The 26074-nt window shown below is 41.4% G+C and overlaps 1 protein-coding gene across 1 annotated transcript; it reads right to left on the bottom strand.

Moving 5' to 3' along the window:
• Positions 1 to 564: 564 nt before the first annotated feature.
• Positions 565 to 25943, bottom strand: EXD1 (exonuclease 3'-5' domain containing 1). Its single transcript, XM_079964799.1, has 12 exons — positions 25755 to 25943; positions 22609 to 22790; positions 13815 to 13883; positions 11528 to 11585; positions 11132 to 11262; positions 9813 to 9880; positions 8241 to 8327; positions 7415 to 7519; positions 7188 to 7268; positions 5602 to 5745; positions 2849 to 3040; positions 565 to 1449 (listed from the first exon to the last, which is right to left on the bottom strand). Exons 2-12 carry the CDS (start codon positions 22739 to 22741, stop codon positions 775 to 777), a joined length of 1743 nt encoding a protein of 580 aa, XP_079820925.1. The 5' UTR covers positions 22742 to 22790; positions 25755 to 25943; the 3' UTR covers positions 565 to 774.
• Between the last annotated feature and the right edge of the window lie 131 nt (positions 25944 to 26074).

Here is a 26074-nt window from a genome sequence, read left to right on the forward strand (position 1 = left end):
GACGTGCTCTGGTCCATGGGGTCACGAAGAGTCGGACACAACTAAACGACTGAACAACAACAACCTTTTGAAACCTAGAACACAGTTATACAGTACTGCATCACATGTCCAATTGATAATTGAACTTCGGAGTAAACATGGGTAGGATTGAGCTGCTTTAAAATGTTTGCTGTTCCCTTTGTAGACTATGTTGTACAAATAATGCTATTATTTATGGGTACCTGGTGCAATAAATAACTTTCTATATTGCTCCAGGGAGAATTTTGCGATCCAGAATGGAAAACCTGTTCCAAAGATATTACTGTATTGGGGAACAGTGGGGAACAGCTAACAATTCTGCAGATGATTTGTGTTTCTATGTTGTTGGGTGTGGTTTTTTTGAAATCATCATGAAAGGGTTGGGGACTCCTTCCCCCTTTGTCATGAAGTTAACAATACAGGAAGCACATACATGAACTTTAGGTTTAGTTGGATAATTGGAACATTCAAATAGAATGAAAATCAATGTTTCTTTGGAATAATCTGGAAAAAATACTGGACTCAAGACTACAGTGGTAGAATTAACACCAGTAACATCAATTGTGCTTATAGGAGCAGGAAACTGCCATACAACATGAAGGGTATTGTGTTCAGCCTCCTCCAGAATTTGCTCCATTAATGGAAGTCTTCCAATGAAGAATTTGAAAGGGAAACTATTTCTGCTCCTTGCCTCCAGGGCTTGGGGCTGGCAGCTGACAGTTGAAATCTGAAGGCAAGACAAAGTGAACCGCCAAATCACTTCCCCCCATTCTTCTGTCTTGTGGGAACCTGGAGACAGTAATCACGAGTTGTTTGAGAAGAGGGATTTCTACTCATGGCAGCATTAGACAGGGTTTGGCTAGACTGCTTTACAGCTTGAAATGGGATCCTAGAATTGTTTGCTTTTGGAGGTGAAAGGGCAGAAACAGCAGATTTGTTGTCTTCATTCTTGCCTTCTGTCAACAATTCCTTTATTTCCTCTTCTAAAGTCAAATCTACCTTTGTTTGCGGTTTGAACACTGGAGATGGTTTTCTTCCTTTCACCTCAGATGCTCCCAGTAATGATTTACAGCAAACGGGACGTCTTGCTTCTGCTTCAGATTCAACATTACTTGCACCAACTGTTGCCCATTGATTATTACAATGATTTGCCTGCCAGTCTTCTTTTTCAGAGTTGTCCTGATCATCTTGACCCAAGAGGTGGAGAGGACTGGTAGTTTTAGGGGATACTGCCCTACTAGAAAGAATTAAGCCAGTACTCTCTCTCTGGTTTTCTTTCGCCTTTGCTACCCTTCTTCCCATAGTTTCTGATTGCTTTCTGATGAGGAGACCTTCCTCATTCAGCTGGAAGTTCTGCATTGCCCTCTTTCTTCGTTCCTTGTAAAAATCTGCCAGTTGTCTAAGCTCTTGTGGTAGCTCCATACAGGATATCTAATTAAAAATCACATGCATGTAGATCAGAACTGTAATATACTTTTTATTACTGTTTCAAGAATAGTTAAATCTACAGATGGAGCTAAAACTCTGAAAGGCTCAATACATTCTACTCCAGCTGTGTTAGATCCCTGCCAATGAGGGGCCTGAAAATCCCCACATTGAAGCAACCCATTTAAATGGCTATCTGCTGCCTAACACTGGCAGGCACTTACTGATGCCTCTGTTGTGATAAATCCCTACCATCGCCAATGCTGTGCCTCTCAGCTGACACAAACACTGCATCCTCCTAACCCCAACACTATTGGATATGTGTGTGTTAGCATTTCACTCTTATTTTTGCAAGTAATATTTACTCTTGCATGGTACCCACTGTGATGAAGGGAACTGGATCCCCTGACGTTGGGAGGAGAACCAGCTCAACTTTTTCAAGGCTCGCTCCCCTCTGGGCAGGGTGTGTGTGTTGGCTCTTTGTGGTCACATCCCCCAAGGAAAGTCCTTTAAATACCCATTTTCCATATGAAGAGGACTGGCAGGAGATATAAGACAATCAAACGCAATACTAAGGATCTCGTATTGAAAGAGGTGTGCCTGAGTGATAAGAGCATTGGCTTTGCATGCAAAAAGTCACATCTTCAATACCTGGCATCTCCAGGTAAGGCTAGAAAAGATTCCTGCTTGAATGCCTGGAAAACCACTGCCAGTCAGTGTAGACAACACTGAGGTTATTTGACTGGGTTTGGATTGCTCTTCCCACTGAGGCTAGGCAGGCACCAATGATGGGTGGTTTCACTAGCATCAACTAAACCAGGGGTCGGAAACCTAAGGCCCATGGGGGTTGTTTAACTGGCTCATAGCCCCCCCCCCCCGCCACCTGCTTGGGGACTCCCGCCACCCGCTCCTTCAGCTCCCGTGCACCACGCTAAACCGGCGCGGAGCAGAGTGGGGAGCACCTTCCACGACGCTGGCTGGCATCCCATTGGCTGGCTCCTGCAGCCAATGGGAAGCTGTGCACACCTCCGTGCCGGAAGGAGCGCCGGAAATAGCGTTTGCGTATGCGTGTGCACACACACTCTGGCCCACTACGGCATCTGTGGGACCGTGAACCAGCCCAAGCCACAAAAAAAATTGCCGACCCCTGAACTAAACACTTCACTCAGGCGTTCCCTGACTAGTGCCGGTTCCTGTTGCATTTAGTTATGTTGGTGTTACAAACAATTCCAATTAATTTTTTGTGATTTATAATGTGAATTGCTTTGGAATCTCCTGGAAAATGAAAGCAGAACAGGATTCAAACAAACAAAGAAGTATCAAACCTCAGTAATGCGCAGTTCTGAAATCTAAAAACAAGACTGGCAGCAATAAGGAAGTTGAAAGTTATTGAAGTTTCACTTACCTCTGTGCTCCCCAGTGGATCTGCAGATCCTTCCCGAAAGGCATTTAGATATCCATCCACCAAAGTTGTCAAGTCAGACATGATTTCATCGAGTAGCAACATGCGGAGAGGGAGGAGGTATGCTGCCTCCAGAGCTAACACTTTCAGCAATGCAGGTGGAAGGGGTCGCACAAACCATATCTCGGGGTTTTCCTACATACCCCAAATGTAAAATGAAAAAAAAATAATACTAACACTTCCCAAACTGGAGTTCAAAATGCAATTGCTGGTATAACTTACTGGCTTAGACTTTCTCAGGGGTGCCCAAACTTTTTTTAACAAGGGCCAGATTTGATGAAGTGAACATGCGTGAGGGCCAACCAGAGTTGTTGAGCTTTTTTTAGGATTTTTACACCAGGAGAGGGCGGGCCAGATTAGGCCCCCCAAAATGGACTTTGGACATGACTCTCCTACGAACTCACCACGTGACTTTAGGTTAGCAATTTACTCTCAGCTGCAGCCCTCCATCTCCTGTATGAGAATACCGGCCTACTTTACAGAATTACCAAGACAGTATTGAGGATTTGTCATATATACTATATAAATGCTAAATATTATAACCACGCTAAACAAACATGATTCATATTAGCAATATCAGATTTTTAAAAAAACAAACAAATTATGCAAGTTTACTCAGATGTAATCGCTAATAAATTCAGTAAGAACACACAAATACCTAGTATTCTGCACCCGATAGAATCTATTAGCCATTTGTGAACTTTGGTTTCTTGTTTCCCCGTTGCTTCTATCCTTTACCTGTTTCTCTTTCTATAATATTCCCTTCTTAGACCTTCATCTTCCTTCCACTCCTGAGATTTCCCTAGGCTTTCCCTGTACCCCTTTTCCTCCCAAGAACATGTTTATAGAGAACTACTTCCTTCTGGACTCCTTGATAACACCTTTGCATTCCAAGTGTTTTCAGAACCATCTCCTGCCCTATGTAGAAAAATGGGCTTTTATTCCTCATAAAAACAGAGAGATCTTAAGTTGCTTAAACCCACTGACTACTCCAAGTATGACTTAGTTGGATAGTATGCACAGGTCACTATACTGACCCTTGGGAACCCCACTTCTCACATCTCTCCATTACGAGAACAATCAATTTATTTGTATTCTCTGCTTCCTGTCATTTAACCAGCTAGTGCATGGGCCGGATCCGGATCGCCTTCTAAATTTGGCCCACGGATGGTCCGGGAATCGGCGTGTTTTTACATGAGTAGAATGTATTCTTTTACAGTGGTGCCTCGCAAGACGAAATTAATTCATTCCGCGAGTTTTTTTGTCTTGCGATTTTTTCGTCTTGCGAAGCACGGATTTGGAAAAGCTTCAAAAATCACCAAAGTCTTCAAAAACCTCAAAAAAGGCTACCACACCGCGTGCTATGAGTTGCTCCTCGAAGTGAATGCACGGTTTTAAGAAAAAGGAAACAAACTTGCAAGACGTTTTCGTCTTGCAAAGCAAGCCCATAGGGAAATCCGTCTTGCGAAGCAACTAAAAAAACGAAAAACTATTTCGTTTTGTGAGTTTTTCGTCTTACGAGGCATTCGTCTTGCGAGGTACCACTGTATTTAAAATGCATCTGTGGGTTACTTGTGGGGCATAGGAATTCGTTCATTAATTTTTTTCAGAATATACTCTGGCCCTCCCACAAGGTCTGAGAGACAGTGGACCGGCCCCCCTGCTGAAAAGGTTTGCTGACCCCTGAGCTAGTAGGTCCATAAGAGAACTCTTAATCCATGGCTTTTAAGTTTGCTGAGCAGAAAGATTTATCTTTGCAGAATCTGTGTTCTACTTAAGCAAGAGTCTTATACAGTTGTTACTTTTTTCTTTAGGAATGCTTTCCACCAATTTACCTGGAAAAGATGTTAAGCTATATGGCATGTAATTTCCCATATTCCTTTTTATAGCAGATATATCGTTGGCCATTTTCCAGGCCTCTAGTACTGATATTGGGGGCAAGTTACTTTTTCTTTTTATAAGAACAACTATTTCACATTTGCGTTATTTTAAGAACTCACCAGTGAATACCCCCTGGACCCAGTGATTCTATGAAGTTACAAGAAAGGAGACTCCAACTAAACATCAATAACTTTTTGACAGTAAGAGCTGTCTGATAGTGGAATGGACTCCCTCAGAAAGTGGACTTTCCTTCCTTGGAAGTTTTTAAGCAGAGGTTGGATGGCCATTTGTCAGACATTCTTTAGTTGAGATTCCTGGACTATAGGGGGTTGGACTAGATGACCCTGAGAGACCCTTCCAACTCTACGATTTTATGATTCTACTGTTTGCAGTACCCTGTCCTGTGCCAGCAACCAAACTACAGTGGTACCTCGGGTTACAGATGCTTCAGGTTACATACATTTCAGGTTACAGACTCCGCTAACCCAGAAATATTACCTCGGGTTAAGAACTTTGCTTCAGGATAAGAACAGAAATCGTGCTCCGGTGGCGCGGCGGCAGCAGGCGGCCCCATTGGCTAAAGTGGTGCTTCAGGTTAAGAACCTCCGGAACGAATTAAGTACTTAACCCGAGGTACCAGTGTAATGAACAAATACGGAGTATACCTTCTCTTTGACAAGGTTTGCATAATTGCCATAAAAGTAGCTTCTAAAGGACCATAACCATAGCTAATAACATATATTCTGGCTACACCAGAACAGATTTTCCAGAAAAGGATGGGATGGCTCCATCCCACTTACCTCCATCCCACTTACCTCAATCACACGCTGCCTTTGTTCCATGAAAGAGATGCATCTGTAGGGCATCCCCAAGTATTGCATTAAGCAGTCTTGTAGAGAGCTGATACGGTGAGGAAGGAAGCCACCTGTTTCTACTGAGAACTGCAAGACATCAGCAACCTATGAAAGGAAGCAGAGGGACCAGTATGTCATGCCCACACTTTACTGGCTAACAGCATAATAACTCTACAGAACATCCACTGCCTAAACCCTTATATTCAAGATCGGTCACTGAGACTTTCTCCAGGAGGGTTGTTGGCGAGGTTCATCTGGCAGGAACAAGAACGCGAGCCTTCAATGTCATTGGCCCAGTCCTGTGGAATGCTCTGCCAATGAAGATTCAGCAGGGGCCTTTTGTTTCAACCTTTAAATGCCTGCAGAAAACTTTTCTTTGCTGTCAGGCTTATGCAGGCAACTAAGAAAGCATAAGGGACGCGGGTGGCACTGTGGGTTAAACCACAGAGCCTAGGACTTGCCGATCAGAAGGTCGGCGGTTCGAATCCCCATGACGGGGTGAGCTCCCATTGCTCAGTGCCTGCTCCTGCCAACCTAGCAGTTCGAAAACACATCAAAGTGCCAGTAGATAAATAGGTACCGCTCTGGCGGGAAGGTAAACGGCGTTTCCATGTGCAGCTCTGGTTCACCAGAAGCGGCTTAGTCATGCTGGCCACGTGACCCGGAAGCTATCTGCAGACAAACGCCGGCTCCCTCGGCCTATAGAGCGAGATGAGTGCTGCAACCCCAGAGTCGGCTACGACTGGACCTAATGGTCAGGGGTCCCTTTACCTTTACCTTAAGAAAGCATCTTTCCATAATAGCTAACTAATTGCTGATTTTTTAAATGTTTTTATTACATATATTATTGTAACCCACTTTGATATTTCTTGTGATATAGCAGGATATAATTAATCAAGCAGACTTCAGATATCAAATTCATTTCTTTTCTGGATTCTGTAAAATATTATACACATGAAACTGAAGACAAACATCCTTGAAGTAAGTTATTTCTTTATGAAGATGATGGTAATGATGATGATGAAGAAGAGTTTGGATTTGATATCCAACTTTATCACTACCCTAAGGAGTCTCAAAGCAGCTAACAATCTCTTTCCCTTCCTCCCCCACAACAAACACTCTGTGAGGTGAGTGGGGCTGAGAGACTTCAGAGAAGTGTGACTAGTCCAAGGTCACCCAGCAGCTGCATGTGAAGGTGCGGGGAATTGAACCCGTAGCTCTTCTGTCCCAACCACTTATTTCTTTACCATGTCTACTCAGAAATAAGTCCTACTGAATTTAGCTATACTTACTTGTTTTTGAAAAGATGATAATTTACACCATAAAACAATAAAATGTCATTAAAAACTCAGTATCATATAACAATTTGCATCTCAGAGGAGAATAAAATGGGGGGGGGGGGAAGAAGCACATATGCCAAGTTTAGCTCCTTGGAGGAAAGGCGAGATATAAAATGTAATAACAAGTAATGAAAACAAACAATAAATATGCAGCACTGAGAAGTGTGTTGAAAAATCTAGTTAGAGAACAAGTAACTAACAAGGTACCTGTGTATCAAAGACATTGGAGAGCATAACTCCATACTGGTGAGAAAGACAATCTGAAAGCCACCGGCAGTCATGGATAACCTAAAGAAAATAAGGAAGAGGTACTGTAGTAGTTGGTGAAATAAAAGTAATATATAAATAAATGCGATTTGATGTTGCCATGTTTACGTTATTTCACATTTTCTCTACATAGGTTCTCAGATGCCCTGTGCTAGACAAATACTTACTTTCAAAATGTTCTGATCTTCCAGTATCATTTGGAGTCCATTCTTGAACACTCGAGCTCCCAGAAGGAAAACATCAAACAAGAAAACCTTGCTCTTTGTTGCAATCTATAATAAATATACAGGACAGAAACAAAAATTATATGTACCTGTTTTACTTAAATATTAGCAATAAGATATTTTCATAATATGAATCTTATTGTCCTAACAGAATCTCTCTCTCTCTCTCTCTCTCTCACACACACACACACACACACACACACACCTGAGACAAAAGACAATACAAATAGAAGACATATGATCTGCTCTGAGTGAAGGTAAGAACATAACTGGCGCTTCAAGGGAAGAAAGCCAAAATACTTCCTTCCAGAATGCATTCCTGCCTTCAAGCAGTAGGGGAAGCAAATCTACTTAGAGGGTTTGTTCTTCTGAACTGCTTAGAACAGGGGTCAGCAATTTTTTTCAGCAGGGGGCAGTCCACTGTCCCTCAGACCTTGTGGATGCATTTTAAATAAAAGAGAACATTCCACTCATGTAAAAACACGCTGATCCCTGAACTGTCCGCGGGCCGGATTTAGAAGGCGATTGGGCCGGATCCGGCCCCCGGGCCTTAGTTTGCCTACCCATGGCTGAGAAGGTCCAAAGGACTCTCAACACAATAAAGAAAAAGGGGAGTTATACTGAAGACCCCAGATATAGCATATTCTTTGTTCCTCTTAGGTATCTCTTGGTTATAAGAAGACCACTGATTAAGAAACACAAAATCAAAAGTTTCGGCCCAAAGGTTCCAAATAGCAATGTTAAGTGCTTATAAAATATTCCTTCTTACCTGTAACCAAGAGAGTTTTCCATGGCGACACAAATTGACACCCTCTGCTGCTACACTACAAACATTCTGCTTTTTGATGTGTACCATCTAGTGAAAAGGGGAGAAACTACTAGGTAAAGGAGAGTGAAGAAGACGGGTCAGAAAACATGATGCCTCATTTGTGACAAACATAAAATTCACACCCAGCATACATCGGAGGTAGTGAGAAACAAGGGATAATCAGCAAAGTGTAAAGATAAAAATAACCCAGGGTTTCCATTCCTTGAGCATTACTAGTGTTTATTCAGACAGTGCCATTAAATACAAAGTTTTAGGTGTAAGACATTCTACAGCCTAACAAAAGTTTCCCACCTAGATGGTGTTTACTATGTTATTTTCTCATGTAACAATATACCCTTTGTACTGTGGTTACCCCAAGGTGGTATGTTAAGATGCTGTTCTTTCATCTATGGGAAAATTATACAATTAAAGTAATCCACTAAAAATTATTAAACTCAATTTAGAATTGGTAATAAAATTTTAGATTTTTGATACCTCTCTCTCACACACACACTCCTGCAAGAGCCGCCAACAACAAGCCTGAACAAGTGATTAAGAGTTGTACTTTTGATTTATGGCCAGATTTTCCAACAGTTTATACTGATGTATTCAAGCACCTCACATTCTAAGTGCCAACCAACATGGTCATTCAAGGCATATATCAGAACACTGTAGCCATTGACCAGGACAAGTTACAGGAAGCCTGTTGCAATAATTTCAATGGCTACTGGTGAAATTTCCAGGCATTAATTCAGTGTTGGTTATAACATACAAAGTCCAACACAACTTTGGGTCTGATTATCAGAAATACTGCATTCCATCATATGAGCCTGCCAGTGTTTCAAGATTCTCAGGAGAGGCTCCCCTTTTTCCTCTCAACCTCTGAAGCATGTAGAAGATTAAGAAAGGAGAGAAATTCTGAAACTCCTTGTCAGAGAAGAATCTCTGAGGATCTTCTTCTTGGATTACCTTCTTCTGGCCAGACAGGCAAAGATGCTTTTATTCAAGCACAATCTGACTTTCTCAAAAAATCGTAGAGTTGGAAGTGACCTTGAGAATCATCTAGTCCAACCCCCTGAAATGCATGAATATGCAGCTGTCCCTTATGGGGATTGAACCTGCAACCTTGGCATTATCAGCACCGTGTTCTAACAAACTGAGCTAATCACTGTAAATATTGCAATTTGTTCAACTGGCTGTTGTTCTTATTGATTTATGTTTTACATACCTCTTTTCTGATTTGATTATTATTTTGGATTTTACTGTTACTCACTGCTATATCATTTAGTGGAAAAATTGGAAACAAATTTAACAAATGATGAAATCTAAACTTTCAGATTTATATTAGATTTATACCACTTGGTGATTGGTCAGAGTTTTCAATGAACCTTGGGAAAAGTAGTGTGGTGCTAGGTATTCCATTATAAATCCTTGGCCAAACTACAATTTCCCAGAACAGCGACAGACGGCAATCCCCCTAACCCCTAAAACAAAACAAACACCCGTAAGTAAAAGTAACAATATTATACTCACTGCAGAACCAAATTGCTTCTGAAATTGATCAACAACAACATATTCTATGTCCTCCCCTTTGTCTTGATCTGCAGTTAAAAAGATACCATACTAAACATTTTCTCTTGCCTATGCTCACAGTATATGTTTGCAAAATATGTATTCAAAAATACACTATGCTTTCTCCTTTACAAAAAAGGTAAGCTGTGATCAGACATGAAACAATACTTAGAAAACAGATAAAATAAATTGATTAACTCAGTAACCCTTTCTTCAAAACATGCTTGTTAACAGCAAGTTACACATAAATCTCTTAAAAAGCAGGTTGTTTCTGGATCCTCTTTTGTCAAGACACAACTGTAATTAAAAGGCCTTTTTTTCTTACTGCTCCATGACATGAATAGAACGATATAAAGTGATACAATTTCCAAATGAAGCATTTGAAGGCTAGGAAATAAAAGCTAAGGCTTTCTGTATTACAGCGACCATATTATTTTTACATTCCATATAATTTCCAGTTGAATACAGAGTCAGTCCTAGGAATTCTCTTCCACCCAAGCAATTACAACACTAACTACAAATACTCCATTTTGCCCATTATCTTACTCACAGCTGTAAATAAACTACTGCACTGGATTTCTGGGCTGAATTGCTTGCTGAATACACCAAGGGCTGATTAACCTTCCACATGGCTTAGGCTAGGCTAATAGTTGAAAAAGTGCCTGGGCAAGCAGACAGGAGATGGGTAGAGGTATGCTCAGAAGAGGGCATTTTCTGTGGTAGCCCCTACCAGGGGTCAGCAAACGTTTTCAGCCGGGGGGCGGTCCACTGTCGCTCAGACCTTATGGGGGGCCGGACTATATATTTTTTGGGGGGGGGGCTGAACGAATTCCTGTGGCCCCACAAATAACCCAGAGATGCATTTTAAATAAAAGGACACATTCTACTCATGTAAAAACATGCGGATTCCCGGACCGTCCGCGGGCCAGATTTAGAAGGCGATTGGGCCTGATTCGGCCCCCGGGCCTTAGTTTGCCTACCCATGCCCTAAGCTATGGAACTTCCTACCCACAGACCTGCATCTGGCACCTTCATTGTACAACTTTCAGAGAAGGTTGAAGACACACCTCTTTACCCTGGGCTATTAATATTTTATGTTTTTAGGACCCTATTTGTTTTTATAGTTGAAAGTTGTTTTTACTGCTGTAATCTGCCCTGGGACTTTAATGTGAAGTGTGGGGAGCATATAAACAAACAAATAGAGCCCCAAGTTGATGGCATAAAAATTATGGGATATATGATTTGCTGCTTGGATATTAGGCTGAATTTCTGGTAGCTACCTGAAAAGTTGTACCTGAAGTTACCCAGGTTGAGCTGATGAGTGTCCTGAGAAAGAGAATCAGGATTCTGTGTGATCTGCTTCCGTGGTTCTCCTTTGTCCGCTGGAGACACTTGGGTAGATGGAGCTTCCCTGTGCAACACATCATTAAGGGTGCCCTGATCAATTGTCATGATCAGCTACGGTAAAATTGTGGACAGACTTTATCTTACATTTTAACTAATGTAAACATAAAAACTAAACATAAAACATAAAAACATAAAAAGTAGTAGGCTTCTGGACTGCTTTAATTTGCTGAATCAGTATACATATAAGATTTTCCACCTAACTTATCCTAATATCCACCTAATATCCAAGTTCACCGGTGAGCCTTCATGATAAAACTCTTCATACGTACCTGGTAGGAGTTGTCTTTCCTTCTGCAGCATGTTGTTCCGAGTCATCAATTAATTCCACTGAAACATGAATATACAGCTCCAATTACAGATTTTGCCTTCATAGGGGAACTACACAATACCTAGAAAGTTGAAGATAGGCCCAAAACTCTACTGGCAAATGAAGAATGCAATCCTGACTCCCAAGAAGAAAGGAAGCTACCAAGATTGGAATGTGCTGGAAAAGAGGCACTCATTCTACAGGACAATATGCATAGCATGACTCTTAAGAGGGTTAAATTAAATGCAAACATGTCATGGAAATAGGATAGAAGTTACACTCGCCTATTCTACAGAATCTCTCCAAAAACCACTTTGGCTCTATTGACAAAAGCAGCTAGTATTACACTACTATTATGCTCTCCACAACAGGCTGCCTATTCAGGATCTGAAAACAAGGTCCTTGAGAAGGTAGAATGGGAAGTGCGCAAGGATTTGAGAACGAAACAGGGAAGGGGCCAGGGGGAGAGAAAGGAAACAGGGCTCACTGAATTGAGAAAGGCTGCAGAATATGCAGCCCCTAAGACTCTGCTGGGCGGCCCATTCATTTGATACAACCTTACCTAAGTTTTCCTCCCATACCCCAAATTTGGTTTGAATCTTACCAATGAAGGGCAAGTTTGAAAATGTTATGAAGGATTTCTAGTATGTCCCTAAATGACAATTGCAACTTCCATGCATACATTTTAAATTTTGGTAGAATTAGCAAAAGTTAGAATTAATGAAGGTTTGACTAAACTGTGCCAAACATGGAAATTCCTAGACTTGGCCTATGCTCAGAGGGCCAGACCGACCTGGTAAGGCAGGTTGAGTGCAGCCATTAATAAATAGAGCAGAATCATTCCCATGACAAAAGGCGAGACATTCAGCAGCAGACAAGGGCGTGAAAGGTTGCAAGGGTAACAGGTGTGTGATGCCTCCACAGGAATAAAAGTGTCCTTTTAAAACAGAGGATTTGAGGTAAGGCTTAAAAGGTGTACATTTCAAAGAGAGGAGGGCAAAAGCTTCTGAAAATGTCTGTTCTACAGGTTTACAATATGACCTTCAAATGCTTTCATGTCAACCCTTCCTCCATTTAGTTTTCAGAGCTTTTACTAAATGCTACTATTGAGCTTTGCCCGTAATAATTCTATCAATATCTGTGTAGGGTAAGTCATTATTATTATAACCATATTGCAAACAGAAGACTTACTATATAATCCAGTTTACTCAAAAGTAAATCCCATTCTGTTCAAGGGGGCTTACTCCAAGGAGAGAGGTTTGCAGCCTAAGATTGCAAGCAGTTTGGAACAGGCAAGCTCTGAGCAAGCTATTTCCTAATTTACAACTTGATACCTTAGCGGCCACCAATTCATTGTTACAGAGGAGAGTCTGCTGGAACCAACAAAGAAGAGTTTTTCCATTTGCTTTCCCCACTCTTCCTGCAGGGGGTATTGTTTTTGCTGTTGTTTGGATGCTTTTTATTTTATTGTTAGGCATTGTTTCAGTGTTTATTAATGTGATATGTTTGTTTGCCCTATTAATAGTACTGTGGCTTTTTGTTTAAACTGTGTTGTGTTTTGTAAGTGTTAATGCATTATCTTGAAATGTTGTTATATTTTATTCTATATGTTATGAGCTGCTGTTCTACCATAGCAGAGACATACAAATATACTGATGTTGATGATTCTAATTATAGTGATCACAAACATGAAATATCCATTATTTAATGCTTAAATCATTCCACTATCTACTGTACTGCCATCAAAGCTTCAGATCATACGTGAGCATGTATTGACTTTAAGGATATGCAAAGACAATATTAATGTACACTTGACTTCTAGCTTTTCATGGAACATGCATTTTTGTAAAATGTTGGAATTAACTTGTGTAATGTGTTGAAATGTGACCAACAGATCTTTATTACAGCTTTTCCATAGCATTTTATGAATCCTGTGGTATTACTCACTGTAATAAAATTGCACATATATTTGTCAGTTTCACTGAACTGGATGTAGGCACATGGGCATAGTCAAGGGGGGGCAGATCAAGTAAAACAATAGAAATACTTAACCAACTGACCAATCACATTGGTTTTGCACTCCCCACAAAAGTCCTGCCCCCCCCCCAAACAAAAATCCTGCTATGCTCATGCATAGGCATCCTTGGGTAGGGAACCTCATTTGAAAAGGGGTGGGACAAAAAGAACTGTCAGCTGGCATTAAACTCAACCAAGAATTTCTGAGTATAACTAAATATATATATTCTCACCATTGACAATTTCATGGCCAAAGAACATCTTTACTCCTGGTACGTATCTGCCACTTTCCAAGTTCTTAACTGAAGTAAACAAAATACAGCAAGGTAAGTGTCATACCCTTTAACCAAAGCAAAAAGGATTTAGGAAAATTTTTAATATTTGATATTTTATTCTGTTTTAATCTGTTGGGAGCCACCCAGAGTGGCTGGGGAAACCCAGTCAGATGGGCGGAGTACAGTAGTGCCTCGCAAGACGAAATTAATCCGTTCCGCGAGTCTCTTCGTTTTTTCATCTTGCGAAGCACGGCTATTAGCGGCTTAGCAGCTATTAACGGCTTAGCGGCTATTAACGGCTTAGCGGCTTTAAGAAAAAGGAAACAAACTCGCAAGAACTCGCAAGACGTTTCGTCTTGCGAAGCAAGCCCATAGGGAAATTCGTCTTGCGGAACGACTCAAAAAACGGAAAACTCTTTCGTCTTGCGCGTTTTTCGTCTTGCGAGGCATTCGTCTTGCGAGGTACCACTGTATAAATAATAAATAATTATTATAATTATTAAGAATCGAGATATAAAACATCACTGGCGAACATAGCAGAGTGGAATTCTGTGAAAATCATCCAACTGTCTTGTAACCTTTGAACAGTTTGCTCACTGTATAGTTTGCCTCTTCATAATTAGGTGGGCCCCCTTCATGGATCACTGCCTTGCCGTGGCGAAGGGGCTTGAAGAACTCAGAGAAGCTATGAACTATGCCGAGCAGGGCACCCAAGATGAACAGGTCATAGTGGAGAGTTTTGACCAAACGTGATCCACCTGGAGGAGGAACCGGCAAGCCACTCCAGTATCCCTGCCAAGAAAACTCCATGGACAAAGACAACAGGCATATAAAAGTTATGACGCTGGAAGATGAGCCCCTCAGGTCGGAAGGCGTCCAACATGCTCCTGGGGAAGAGCGGAGGGCAAGTACAAGTAGATCCAGAGCTGATGAAGCGGCTGGGCCAAAGCCGAAAGGACGCTCAGTTGCGGATATGCCTGGAAGCGAAAGGAAAGTCCAATGCTGTAAAGAAAAATATTGCATAGGAACCTGGAATGTAAGAACCATGAACATGGGTAAGTTGGAGGTGGTCAAAAATGAGATGGCAAGAATAAATATTGACATCCTGGGCATCAGTGAACTAAAATGGACGGGAATGGGTGAATTCAGTTCCGATGACCATCATATCTACTACTGTGGGCAAGAAACCCGTAAAAGAAATGGAGTGGCCCTCATAGTCAACAAAAGAGTGGCAAAAGCTGTACTGGGATGCAATCTCAAAAATGATAGAATGATCTCGATACGAATCCAAGGCAGACCTTTTAACATCACAGTAATCCAAGTTTATGCACCAACTACTGGTGCTGAAGAAACTGAAATTGACCAATTCTATGAAGACTTACAACACCTTATAGAAGTGACACCAAAGAAGGATGTTCTTCTCATTATAGGGGATTGGAATGCTAAAGTAGGGAGTCAAGAGATAAAAGGAACAACTGGCAAGTTTGGCCTTGGAGAGCAAAATGAAGCAGGGCAAAGGCTAATAGAGTTCTGTCAAGAGAACAAGCTGGTCATCACAAACACGCTTTTCCAACAACACAAGAGACGACTCTACACATGGACATCACCAGATGGGCAGCATCGAAATCAGATTGATTATATTCTCTGCAGCCAAAGATGGAGAAGCTCTATACAGTCAGCAAAAACAAGACCTGGAGCTGACTGTGGCTCAGATCATCAGCTTCTTATAGCAAAATTCAAGCTTAAACTGAAGAAAGTAGGAAAAACCACTGGGCCAGTAAGATACAATCTAAGTCAAATCCCTTATGAATACACAGTGGAAGTGAGGAACAGGTTTAAGGATTTAGATTTGGTGGACAGAGTGCCTGAAGAACTATGGATGGAGGCTCGTAACATTATACAGGAGGCAGCAACGAAAACCATCCCAATGAAAAGGAAATGCAAGAAAGCAAAGTGGCTGTCCAATGAGGCCTTACAAATAGCGGGGGAGAGAAGGCAAGCAAAATGCAAGGGAGATCGTGAAACATACAGGAAATTGAATGCAGATTTCCAAAGAATAGCAAGGAGAGACAAGAAGACCTTCTTAAACAAGCAATGCAAAGAAATATAGGAAAGCAATAGAATGGGAAGAACCAGAGATCTGTTCAAGAAAATTGGAGATATGAAAGGAACATTTCGTACAAAGATTTCCATAATAAAGGACAAAAGTGGAAAGGACCTAACAGAAGCAGAAGACATCAAGAAGAGGTGGCAAGAATACACAGAGGAATTATATCAGAAAGAAACGGATGTCTCATATACCCCAGGTAGTGTGGTTGCTGACCTTGAGCCAGACATCCTGGAGAGTGAAGTCAAATGGGCCTTAGAAAGCACTGCAAATAACAAGGCCAGTGGAAGTGATGGTATTCCAGCTGAACTATTTAAAATTTTAAAAGATGATGCTGTTAAGGTGCTACACTCAATATGCCAGCAAGTTTGGAAAACTCAGCAGTGGCCAGAAGATTGGAGAAGATCAGTCTACATCCCAATCCCAAAGAAGGGCAGTGCCAAAGAATGCTCCAACTATCGCACAATTGCACTAATTTCTCATGCTAGCAAGGTTATGCTTAAAATTCTACAAGGAAGGCTCAAGCAGTATGTGGACCGAGAACTCCCAGAAGTGCAAGCTGGATTTAGAAGAGGCAGAGGAACCAGAGACCAAATTGCAAACATGCGCTGGATTATGGAGAAAGCTAGAGAGTTCCAGAAAGACATTTACTTCTGCTTCATTGACTATGCAAAAGCCTTTGACTGTGTCGACCATGGCAAACTATGGCAAGTTCTTAAAGAAATGGGAGTGCCTGATCACCTCATCTGTCTCCTGAGAAATCTCTATGTGGGACAAGAAGCTACAGTTAGAACTGGATATGGAACAACTGACTGGTTCAAAATTGGGAAAGGAGTACGACAAGGCTGCATTTTGTCTCCCTGCTTATTTAACTTATATGCAGAATTCATCATGCGAAAGGCTGGGCTGGATGAATCCCTAGCCGGAATTAAGATTGCCGGAAGAAATATCAACAACCTCAGATATGCAGATGACACAACCTTGATGGCAGAAAGTGAGGAGGAATTAAAGAACCTTTTATTGAGGGTGAAAGAGGAGAGTGCAAAATATGGTCTGAAGCTCAACATCAAAAAAAACAAAGATCATGGCTACTGGTCCCATCACCTCCTGGCAAATAGAAGGGGAAGAAATGGAGGCAGTGAGAGATTTTACTTTCTTGGGCTCCATGATCACTGCAGATGGTGACAGCAGCCACGAAATTAAAAGACGCCTGCTTCTTGGGAGAAGGGCAATGACAGGCCTAGACAGCATCTTGAGAAGTAGAGACATCACCTAGCCAACAAAGGTCCGTATAGTTAAAGCTATGGTTTTCCCAGTAGTGATGTATGGAAGTGAGAGCTGGACCATAAAGAAGGCTGATCGCCGAAGAATTGATGCTTTTGAATTATGGTGCTGGAGGAGACTCTTGAGAGTCCCATGGACTGCAAGAAGATCAAACCTCTCCATTCTGAAGGAAATCAGCCCTGAGTGCTCACTGGAAGGACAGATTGTGAAGCTGAGGCTCCAGTACTTTGGCCACCTCATGAGAAGAGAAGACTCCCTGGAGAAGACCCTGATGTTGGGAAAGATGGAGGGCACAAGGAGAAGGGGGCGACAGAGGACGAGATGGTTGGATAGTGTTTTCGAGGTTACCAGCATGAGTCTGACCAAGCTGCGGGGGGCAGTGGAGGACAGGAGTGCCTGGCGTTCTCTGGTCCATGGGGTCACGAAGAGTCGGACACGACTAAACGACTAAACAACAACAACAATTAGGTGGGCACCATACTTTTAGTATAGTTAATGTACAGTACATTGAGGATTTTTTAAATTGTGTGCATCTATCCTATTTTCTTAAGGTGCTTTGTAGCAATATACTGAGCTAATCTGTTTTATGATATTTCTTTACTGTCCTGTTTAAAATGGTGCAGTTTAAAAGCCAAGTACTGTGTATATATTTATATTATTTTTTGCCTGCCCTTCATTCCAAAGGATCTCAGAGAAGAGTATGAATTAAAATGTATTCCACATAAATCATAATAAAATAAAGACACATTAAAAACAACAGGAGGAACTAAACCAAGGGAGCAGAACCTCGGGTCTCCAGGTTCCCTCACTATGAGAAGTGAAGTTACAGGGAACCAGGCAGGGCCCCTGCCCTGTGGAATGCCCTCCAGTCAGATATCAAGGAAATAAACAACTATCTGACTTTTAGAAGATATCTGAAGGCAGCCCTGTATAGGGAAGTTTTTAAATGTTTTGTGTTTTTAAAACTTAGTTGGGAGCCACCCAGAATGGCTGGGGCAACCCAGTCAGATGGGCAGCACATAAATAATAAAATTATTATCACCATCAATGAAATCAGTGTGGCCTAACACTCTATGTAGATGTTTGCAGCTTCAGGGCTTCAGATTGCAACCTACACACCAAATGAGCCAGAGTAGTCATATTTATTCCAATAGACAAGAATGTGATTAAGTGATTCTTCCAGAGCAACCTACATTTTTGTCAGGAGAAGGCCTTCTTTGGAAGCTGTTCTTAGACTGTTTTCACTGTCTAAGGTTTGTGGGTGACCACCAGAAAACAGCCTTTTCTGTGGTGCCTCCTAAATTATGGAACTCCCTCCTAAATAATGTTTGCCAAGCATCTTATTATCTTTTAGGCACCTGGCAAGGCGTATCCTATTTTAATGGCATTTAGTTTAGTTATGCTTTCGGTTCTTTCTGTCCTGTTCAACTTAATCTTCTTGGCTAATCTACATTTTTGTTTTATTTGCTTTTTATTTTTATTTCTTTTTCCTTTTTCATAGTGTTAGCTGCTTTGTAAGTTCAGGAACGAGGCAGGACAGAAATCTAGACAATAAAAAGTTGTTTGTTCCTTGAAAAAGTGAATATGAGGGATCCAGACTGCTTTGTGAAGAATCAAATTCTTAGAATATTTATCCTTTTTAGCATAATAAAATGCTAGAAACCACTTAGGGTTTCTTATAATCAGGTGGTATATAGATTTTGTTAAACAAACAAATGAATAAATTAATGCCAAAAAACATAATGTTCTGCTGTAACTGGTACAGAAAATGCAGCTGATGTCTGCACATGTAACTGTGAGAGATGATTCTACCCTATCAGTTGCTTAAGGTACTGCTTTGGAATTCATCAAAGGATGCCAGCTATTGAGAAATTTATACAGCACAGCTGAGATTAGTCTTTTTTGGCTGTATAAAATATGGATATATTTAATGCCTTCTATGCCAACACTGTTGAAATTCTCTTGCATGTGATAAAAGTTGAACAAACACCTGCATTTCATCCAAGTAAATAATCTTAAAAGCATTTGCATTCCAGTGCTCTTCCAATTAATTTAGTAGGGCAACTTTAAAAAGCTTAACTTGCAGACAGCTGCTAAGGAATTTTCAGTACAGTAAATGAAATCTTGTTATTATATTGTATATTTAGCATTAAGTAAACAACTCTGGAAATCTAATCAATCTCTTTGAGATGCCACATAATAGATCCATGTGCAGTGCTAGAAGCAGATTTTGCGAAAAGCGGGTAGCTACTGCCAAAAAGCATTTCTGTGATAATAGATATAGGTAAAGGATCCCTGGAGGGTTAGGTCCAGTCAAAGGCAACTATGGGGTGCAGCGCTCATCTCACTTTCAGGCTGAGGGAGCCAGCCTTTGTACACAGACAGCTTTCCAGGTCATGTGGCCAGCATGACTAAACCCTTTCTGGTGCAATGGAACACCGTGATGGAAACCAGAGCACATGGAAACACTGTTTACCTTCCCACTGCAGCGGTACCTATTTATCTATTTGCACTGGTGTGCTTTCAAACTCCTAGATTGGCAGGAGCTGGGACAGAGCAACAGGAACTCACTCCGTCACGGGGATTCGAACCACCAACCTTCTGATTGGCAAGCCCAAGAAGCTCAGTGGTTTAGACCACAGCTCCACCCGCGTCCAGGGAAGACAATGGAATTATTTGTGATTATGGAATGTTGCTAATATCTTTATGCGCCCCCTTGCCCAGAGTTTTGGGCTGGGTTGTCATCAATATGCTGATGGCACCCAGCTTTATCTGTTGATGGATGGCTGCCCTGACTCGGCCCCGGACACACTGATCAGATGCTTGGAAGCTGTGGCTGGATGGCTGCGTGGGAGCTGGTTGAAGTTAAATCCTTCAAAGACAGAGGTCCTCTGGCTGAGTCGGGACGACATGGGGTTGGGGGGCCAACTCCCACCTCTTGCAGGGGCTCAATTAGTGCCAGCGCCTTCTGTCAAGAGCTTGGGTGTAACCTTCGATGCCTCCCTTTCCATGGAGGCACAGGTTGCAGCCACAGCAAAGGTGGCATTTTTCCATCTCTGCCTTATCAAGCAGTTGATCCCTTACCTTTCTCGCCCTGATCTGGCCACAGTGATCCATGCGACAGTCACCTCCAGGCTTGGTTATTGTAACTCGCTCTACACGGGGCTGCCCATGAAGCTGATCCAAAAACTCCAGCGGGTGCAGAATGCCGTGGCGAGGCTCCTTATGGGGTCCTTTACCAGCTGCACTGGCTCCCAGTGGAGTACAGGGTCAAGTTTAAGGTGCTGATTTGGACCTTTAAAGCCCTATGCAGCCTAGGACCCATGTACCTACGGGACTGCCTCTCCTGGTATGCCCCGCGGAGGACCTTAAGGTCCACAAATAACAACACTTTGGAGGTCCCAAGCCGCAAGGTGGTTAGATTTGTCTCAACTAGGGCCAGGGTCTTTTTAGTACTGGCCCCGACTTAGTGGAACGCTCTGTCATAAGAGACTAGGGCCCTGTGGGATTTGACATCTTTCCGCAGGGCCTGCAAGACAGAGCTGTTCCGCCTGGCCTTTGGTTTGGACTTAGTCTGACCCTTATGTTTCCCTCCTCTCCCCTTATGGTTTTGATTTATGGGCTACTATTAAAATGAGGCTGCATTTTAAATTGTATTTTCACCCATATTTTAATAAACTGTTTTTTTGGGGTTTTTTGTCGTTCCCCCCCCCCCCCAATTTTGTTTTATTGTAATTTTATTGGTGTTAGCTGCCCTGAGCCTGGCTCTGGCTGGGGAGGGCGGGGTATAAATAATAATAAAAAATGCTGATTGGTGCAACTAGAGTACTAGAAAGACACCATGATTATACTCAGGTTGTAAAATCAGGAATGCTTTTGACTGAGAAGTTTCCAATGTCTTCTATAACTGATCGCTGTGTTAGCCTGTTGCAAAAGAACAACACAGCTTTCTATCTGGCATTTCCAGATGGGTGTTGATTTAGGAAGCTAAATCCCCTAAACCATGGTGCTTGGGTACCAGCAACTAAGAATACAACCTACCTCCTGCTCATCCAGGATCAAATATTTGCAGTAATAGGAAATGACAGCAAATACCACTGAAGGCAGAAGAGAGGAATGCTGTTCTGCTACTCCGTCTGCCAGGAATACACCTCAAGCACTGAGTAATCCAGTACATTCCCGGATTCTAGAGATTCTTGGAATTTGGGCTATTTATGAAATTAGGCTGCACCCTTATTTGGTCATACATCAAATTACTTCAATGGGGCTTACCTTTGAGTAAATTTTAAAAGGATTATGCTGCATTTTACATGCTCATATAGGGTAACTGTGGGACGTGGGTGGCACTGTGATCTAAACCACTGAGCATCTTGGGCTTGCCGATTGGAAGGTTGGAGGTTTGAATCTGCTCATGTCCCAGCTTCTGCCAATCTAGCAGTTTGAAAGCACACTAGTGCAAGTAAATAAATAGGTACTTCTGCGACGGGAAGGTAAATGGCATTTATGTGCACTCTGGCACTCATCAGTGTTCCATTGTGCCAGAAGCGATTTAGTCGTGCTAGCCACATGACCTGGAAAGCTGACTGTGGACAAACGCTGGCTCCCCCAGCCTGAAGCGAGATGAGCACCGCAACCCCATAGTCACCTTTGACTGGACTTAACTGTCCAGGGTCCTTTACCTTTTTATAGGGAACTACTATCAGTGAAATACTACCAATATACTTGTTCTTTTATTTGGATTTTTCCATGTGCATGTAACATCAAACATCCACATACCTTAAATAACCATCGCCTAGATAACCTAAGGAAGAACAGCAAGAGCTGTATGGGCTAGTATTTCATGCAGTCCTGGAACACAGGGGCAATTATATTTAGCACCCCTTGTAACCCTTTTGCTTTTAACATTTCAAATTGTGTCGGTAAGCATTCCAAGGATATTCAATACAGAAATTTATTTTGACTATTACACCCAAATACTAACATTGACAGATGGCTGTATTGAAAAGGGATGACCAACTGGTGGCCTGCGAGCCAAATCTAAAATTTGGAAACGTCGGGGTGAAGAGTGGAGAGATGCCCATAGACTGACGTAAGGAAAATGATCAGTTTTCAAAAGTTCTGAGAGACAGGAATATAGCACTGCTAAAGATTTTTGTAAATTTTGAGTACAATAACTCATTGTGTGACAGCTATTTAGAGGCTTTATAATATAAGGCTTTATCATTTGATAAGCATTATAGAGACCAACATACACTTCTAATCCATAGACCATTGCTTCTAGAAAATTCAAGGCTCTCCCCTAATAATAGTTGAAAAAACAGTTTCCAATAGAAATTATTTAGTTCAAAACAAATGTAGAACCTCTGTTCAGAAGGATGCTTGGGCTGGAATCCACATGTTGCAGCACCCCTTGGAATGTGCCACATTTCAGTGTGATTTTCACAGTTTTCCTCAGGATGTCATGAAGGAAGTGGTAATTGCTGCTAGGATCCATTATGTTTTTTTATCCTTCAAGGAATCTGGTGCTCAGCCTAAATAAGAAACTAAACAGAAAAGCTTTCTGTTAAGTTATCATTAGTATTATTATAAAAATTATTCTACAGTTAACAGGGACACTAAAGATAAACTGCGTAAGGTAAACAAGAACTGCAGCAAGAAAAATATTTCAATTACTGTACTTTTCTGTGTATAAAACTAGGTTTTTTTTTTACTAAAAAATAATGTTAAAAATGGGGAGTAGTCTTATACATGGGGGCAATCTCCCCCCATTTTCTTAATTTTGAGTCCCCCAAAACAGGGGGCGTCTTATACATGGGGGCGTGTTATACACAGAAAAATATGGTAATAGGCTTCCCATGGAATAGGGTATCATAAAAATCCAGGCCAAGAAATTTCCTATAAAGTGACATTGTAGAGCACAGATTGCACAGTAAAAAATTAAATGTAAAAAGGCTTGTCAAACAAGTGGCTAATGTTGCAGAAAAAGTCAAACAATTCAAGACTACTCCAGTTTGATCAGAAAGAAAACATTAAGGCTGCAATCCTAATCCCACTTACCTGAAAGTAAACCCCACTGATGTTAATAGGACCTACTTAAAAGTAGACATAGTTAGTTCTGTTAGTCATAAAATCCAGCTGTTTTGGATACTTGCAATTTGTAGTAATAACAGTTCAGCATGCAATTCTACATACTGGAAACCGCAATCAGCTAGCACCTTTAGTGGGCTATGGAAACAATTTGAGCAAACTAAAATTGAGCAAATTTGTATCTTTAATACACCTGCTCTAAAGGTGGATTAAGGTGATTTCATGTAAATGCTGTTATTTAATACACTTCATCTTGGCACTAGCCAACTCTATGTGTTATCCTTTGAGACTGGAGAGTAAAATATGATAAGCTTTATCCTCCATACAGCTTGAAGCCACCACTAAATATAATTTTAAAGGGAGAAACTATTTGAAACCTTTTGCCCAGGGGTCAGCCAAACAAAACTACAGCATATTTTTAAAATGGAAAGAGGTATTTATGCACAGCTGCAGCGTTTTAATGTGTGGGAACTAGCAAGTCTCCCCATTTAAAAGAATCAAATGCTTATCACATCACTTTTCATTATCCAGAGATCAGTTCCCACCACTATCATATGTAATTAAAGTTTTGCTTACTTTTTGCAGTTTAAGGCAAAAACAAAGAGCAGCATTATCACTCGAGCCCCCAGGTAGGCCTGCAAGGAATTTGTGACTTGGAAGAATGTATTTGAAAAGTTTGTTATTCCATTAAAACCTGTTTTGTAAGTAATGACACACCCTATTTCAGAATACAGAGACACTGTTTTCTATTTTGGGGTCTGGCAAATCTCTGAGGAAGAATAATCTTATAAGATTGCCACTTTGATACCAGCAATTGGTCTATTACGTATAGAATTTGAAGGAAGAATTCAAAGGCAGGAAGATAAAAGCAAACTGAGGAAATTACTGACACGCTGCTTGCATATAAAATGCATACATACATAGTTTTTACAACTCCTTGAACTTACATTCTGCTGAACTTGAAATATGCTTTAGGCACTCATTTCATCTCATTTTATCAATACACATAGCACCAAGGGATAAAATGACATCCATATTAGATTTTAATTCTAAAAATAAATTTAAGACAAACTAGTGCCACAAGGATTATAAACCAGCTCTTGAGTGTCACAGTTTTTGAAACTTTATCACAATAAGGTATGAAAAGGAAGTGGGAGGAAGACACATTAGCTTGTCCAAAATCTAGAAAACTGCAGGTTTAAAGAAATTAAGGTGGAAGAGTGTGCCATACCGATCTAGGTTTTTCTGACAAATTCAAGTCTATAATTTTTTTTACTAAAATGTGCTTTTAGCCCACTCTTCCAGGCAAGCTACAATAAAACAGCATGAAAGATAAAATAATCCAATAATAAATACAAAGGCATTAAGATGTATGTGAGATTCTTGGCCGTATTCAGCACAACTTCAGAACGACCCCAAACAGATTTACTCAAAAATGAGGCCTATTAAGTTCAATAAGAATTGCTTTCTACATATTGATAAGATTGCAATCTTATACGTCTATTCAAAAGTAAACCATATAGAGTTAAATAGGAACTTACTCCCAAACAAGTGGGGATAGGACCACAGCCTTGGTAGCCAAATGCAAGTGATCAGGCCGGCAGAGAAACCATGAAACCACACCCAACATAGAAACCAAGAAAACTGCGAGATTATAGGAACCTGCTGCTCCACATTCACCACACAAATATAGCAGACTTTTTGCAAGATAACCAGAATTCTCCCTTTTCCCCTCTGCAGGCTTCCAGCAAGCTTTTAAATACTGTACTCTTGAAGACGAGGATCTTTTTGTAGTCTTATTTACAAAAAGGTGCCTTAGAAGTGAGCCATGATGGTGTAACAGGTTGCTTCCTCTGCCTTTGATCTTATTAAAAGTAGCTGCACCTCATAAAGAAACTGATGTGAAAGGATTGCCCCTTCAGTCAGGAGATTAACAATTTTGACAATGGGCATTGTTGACTATCAACACCAAGATTAGAATAGCCACTATTTATTACGTTTTGTCTGAGAACTCTTGTGCATTTCCCTGAAATAAAACACTGTCGGAGGAAAAAGAGCTTAAGTTACATATTGTTGGGAACCGCCCTGAGATCTATTGGGTATAAGGCGGTATACAAATGCAATGAATAATAACATAAAATAAAAATAAAAATATACACTACAGCTAAGGGGCAGCTTCCTCTCGCCTAGGAAAGCTGAGGCCATTTTGAAAACCAGCAACGTAAAATTATTTCACAGCTCCTCCACTCACGAAGACTTCCTGGACTTCACATAGAAATGAATGCATGACTAACTTAAAGACCGCGAAGCCTGCGCAACCACTAGGAGGGCGTAAGCGCCAGACTACAATTCCCACAGTCCTTTGCGCCTCGCCAGACTGGAAAGTAAACAATAATTGGGGGGGGGGGGCAACCCGCTACCTTTCAACACTTTCGAGGCTAACCAGCATAGAATGGTGTAATATTTTTTAAATGCCTATGCCAAGTTCATCAAATACAAGGTAGATATAACGGCCGTTGTGGACTGGAGCTGGTATTTTTTTCCCCAGAGAACGATTAGAAACCGCCCACGGTGACGTCAGAATCAGACCGATCAGGGCAACCGAGAAGGCAGGAGGGTCGTTCTGCGCAGGCGTAACGCGCGGTAGGCGGGGCTACCGTGGTCTCCCTCGAACTGCCGGGGGCGGGACGGGGGCGGAGCTCGCGGCGGCGATAAGAGGAGGGGCGGCGCTCTGGCCCTC

The sequence above is a fragment of the Podarcis cretensis genome, assembly GCF_951804945.1.
Source record: "Podarcis cretensis genome assembly, chromosome: 1".
Lineage (NCBI taxonomy): Eukaryota > Metazoa > Chordata > Lepidosauria > Squamata > Lacertidae > Podarcis > Podarcis cretensis.

What these genes read in the sequence shown, in the direction of transcription:
- EXD1 (XM_079964799.1), bottom strand. Translation starts at nt 22,741, where the DNA reads ATGGATCCTAGCAGCAATTACCACTTCCTTCATGACATCCTGAGGAAA. An exon ending in TGGCCATGAAATTGTCAATG is followed by an intron (nt 11,586 to 13,814) that starts GTGAGAATATAT and finishes TTCATGTTTCAG; the next exon opens with TGGAATTAATTGATGACTCG. An exon ending in CTTCAGGTACAACTTTTCAG is followed by an intron (nt 9,881 to 11,131) that starts GTAGCTACCAGA and finishes TTTTAACTGCAG; the next exon opens with ATCAAGACAAAGGGGAGGAC.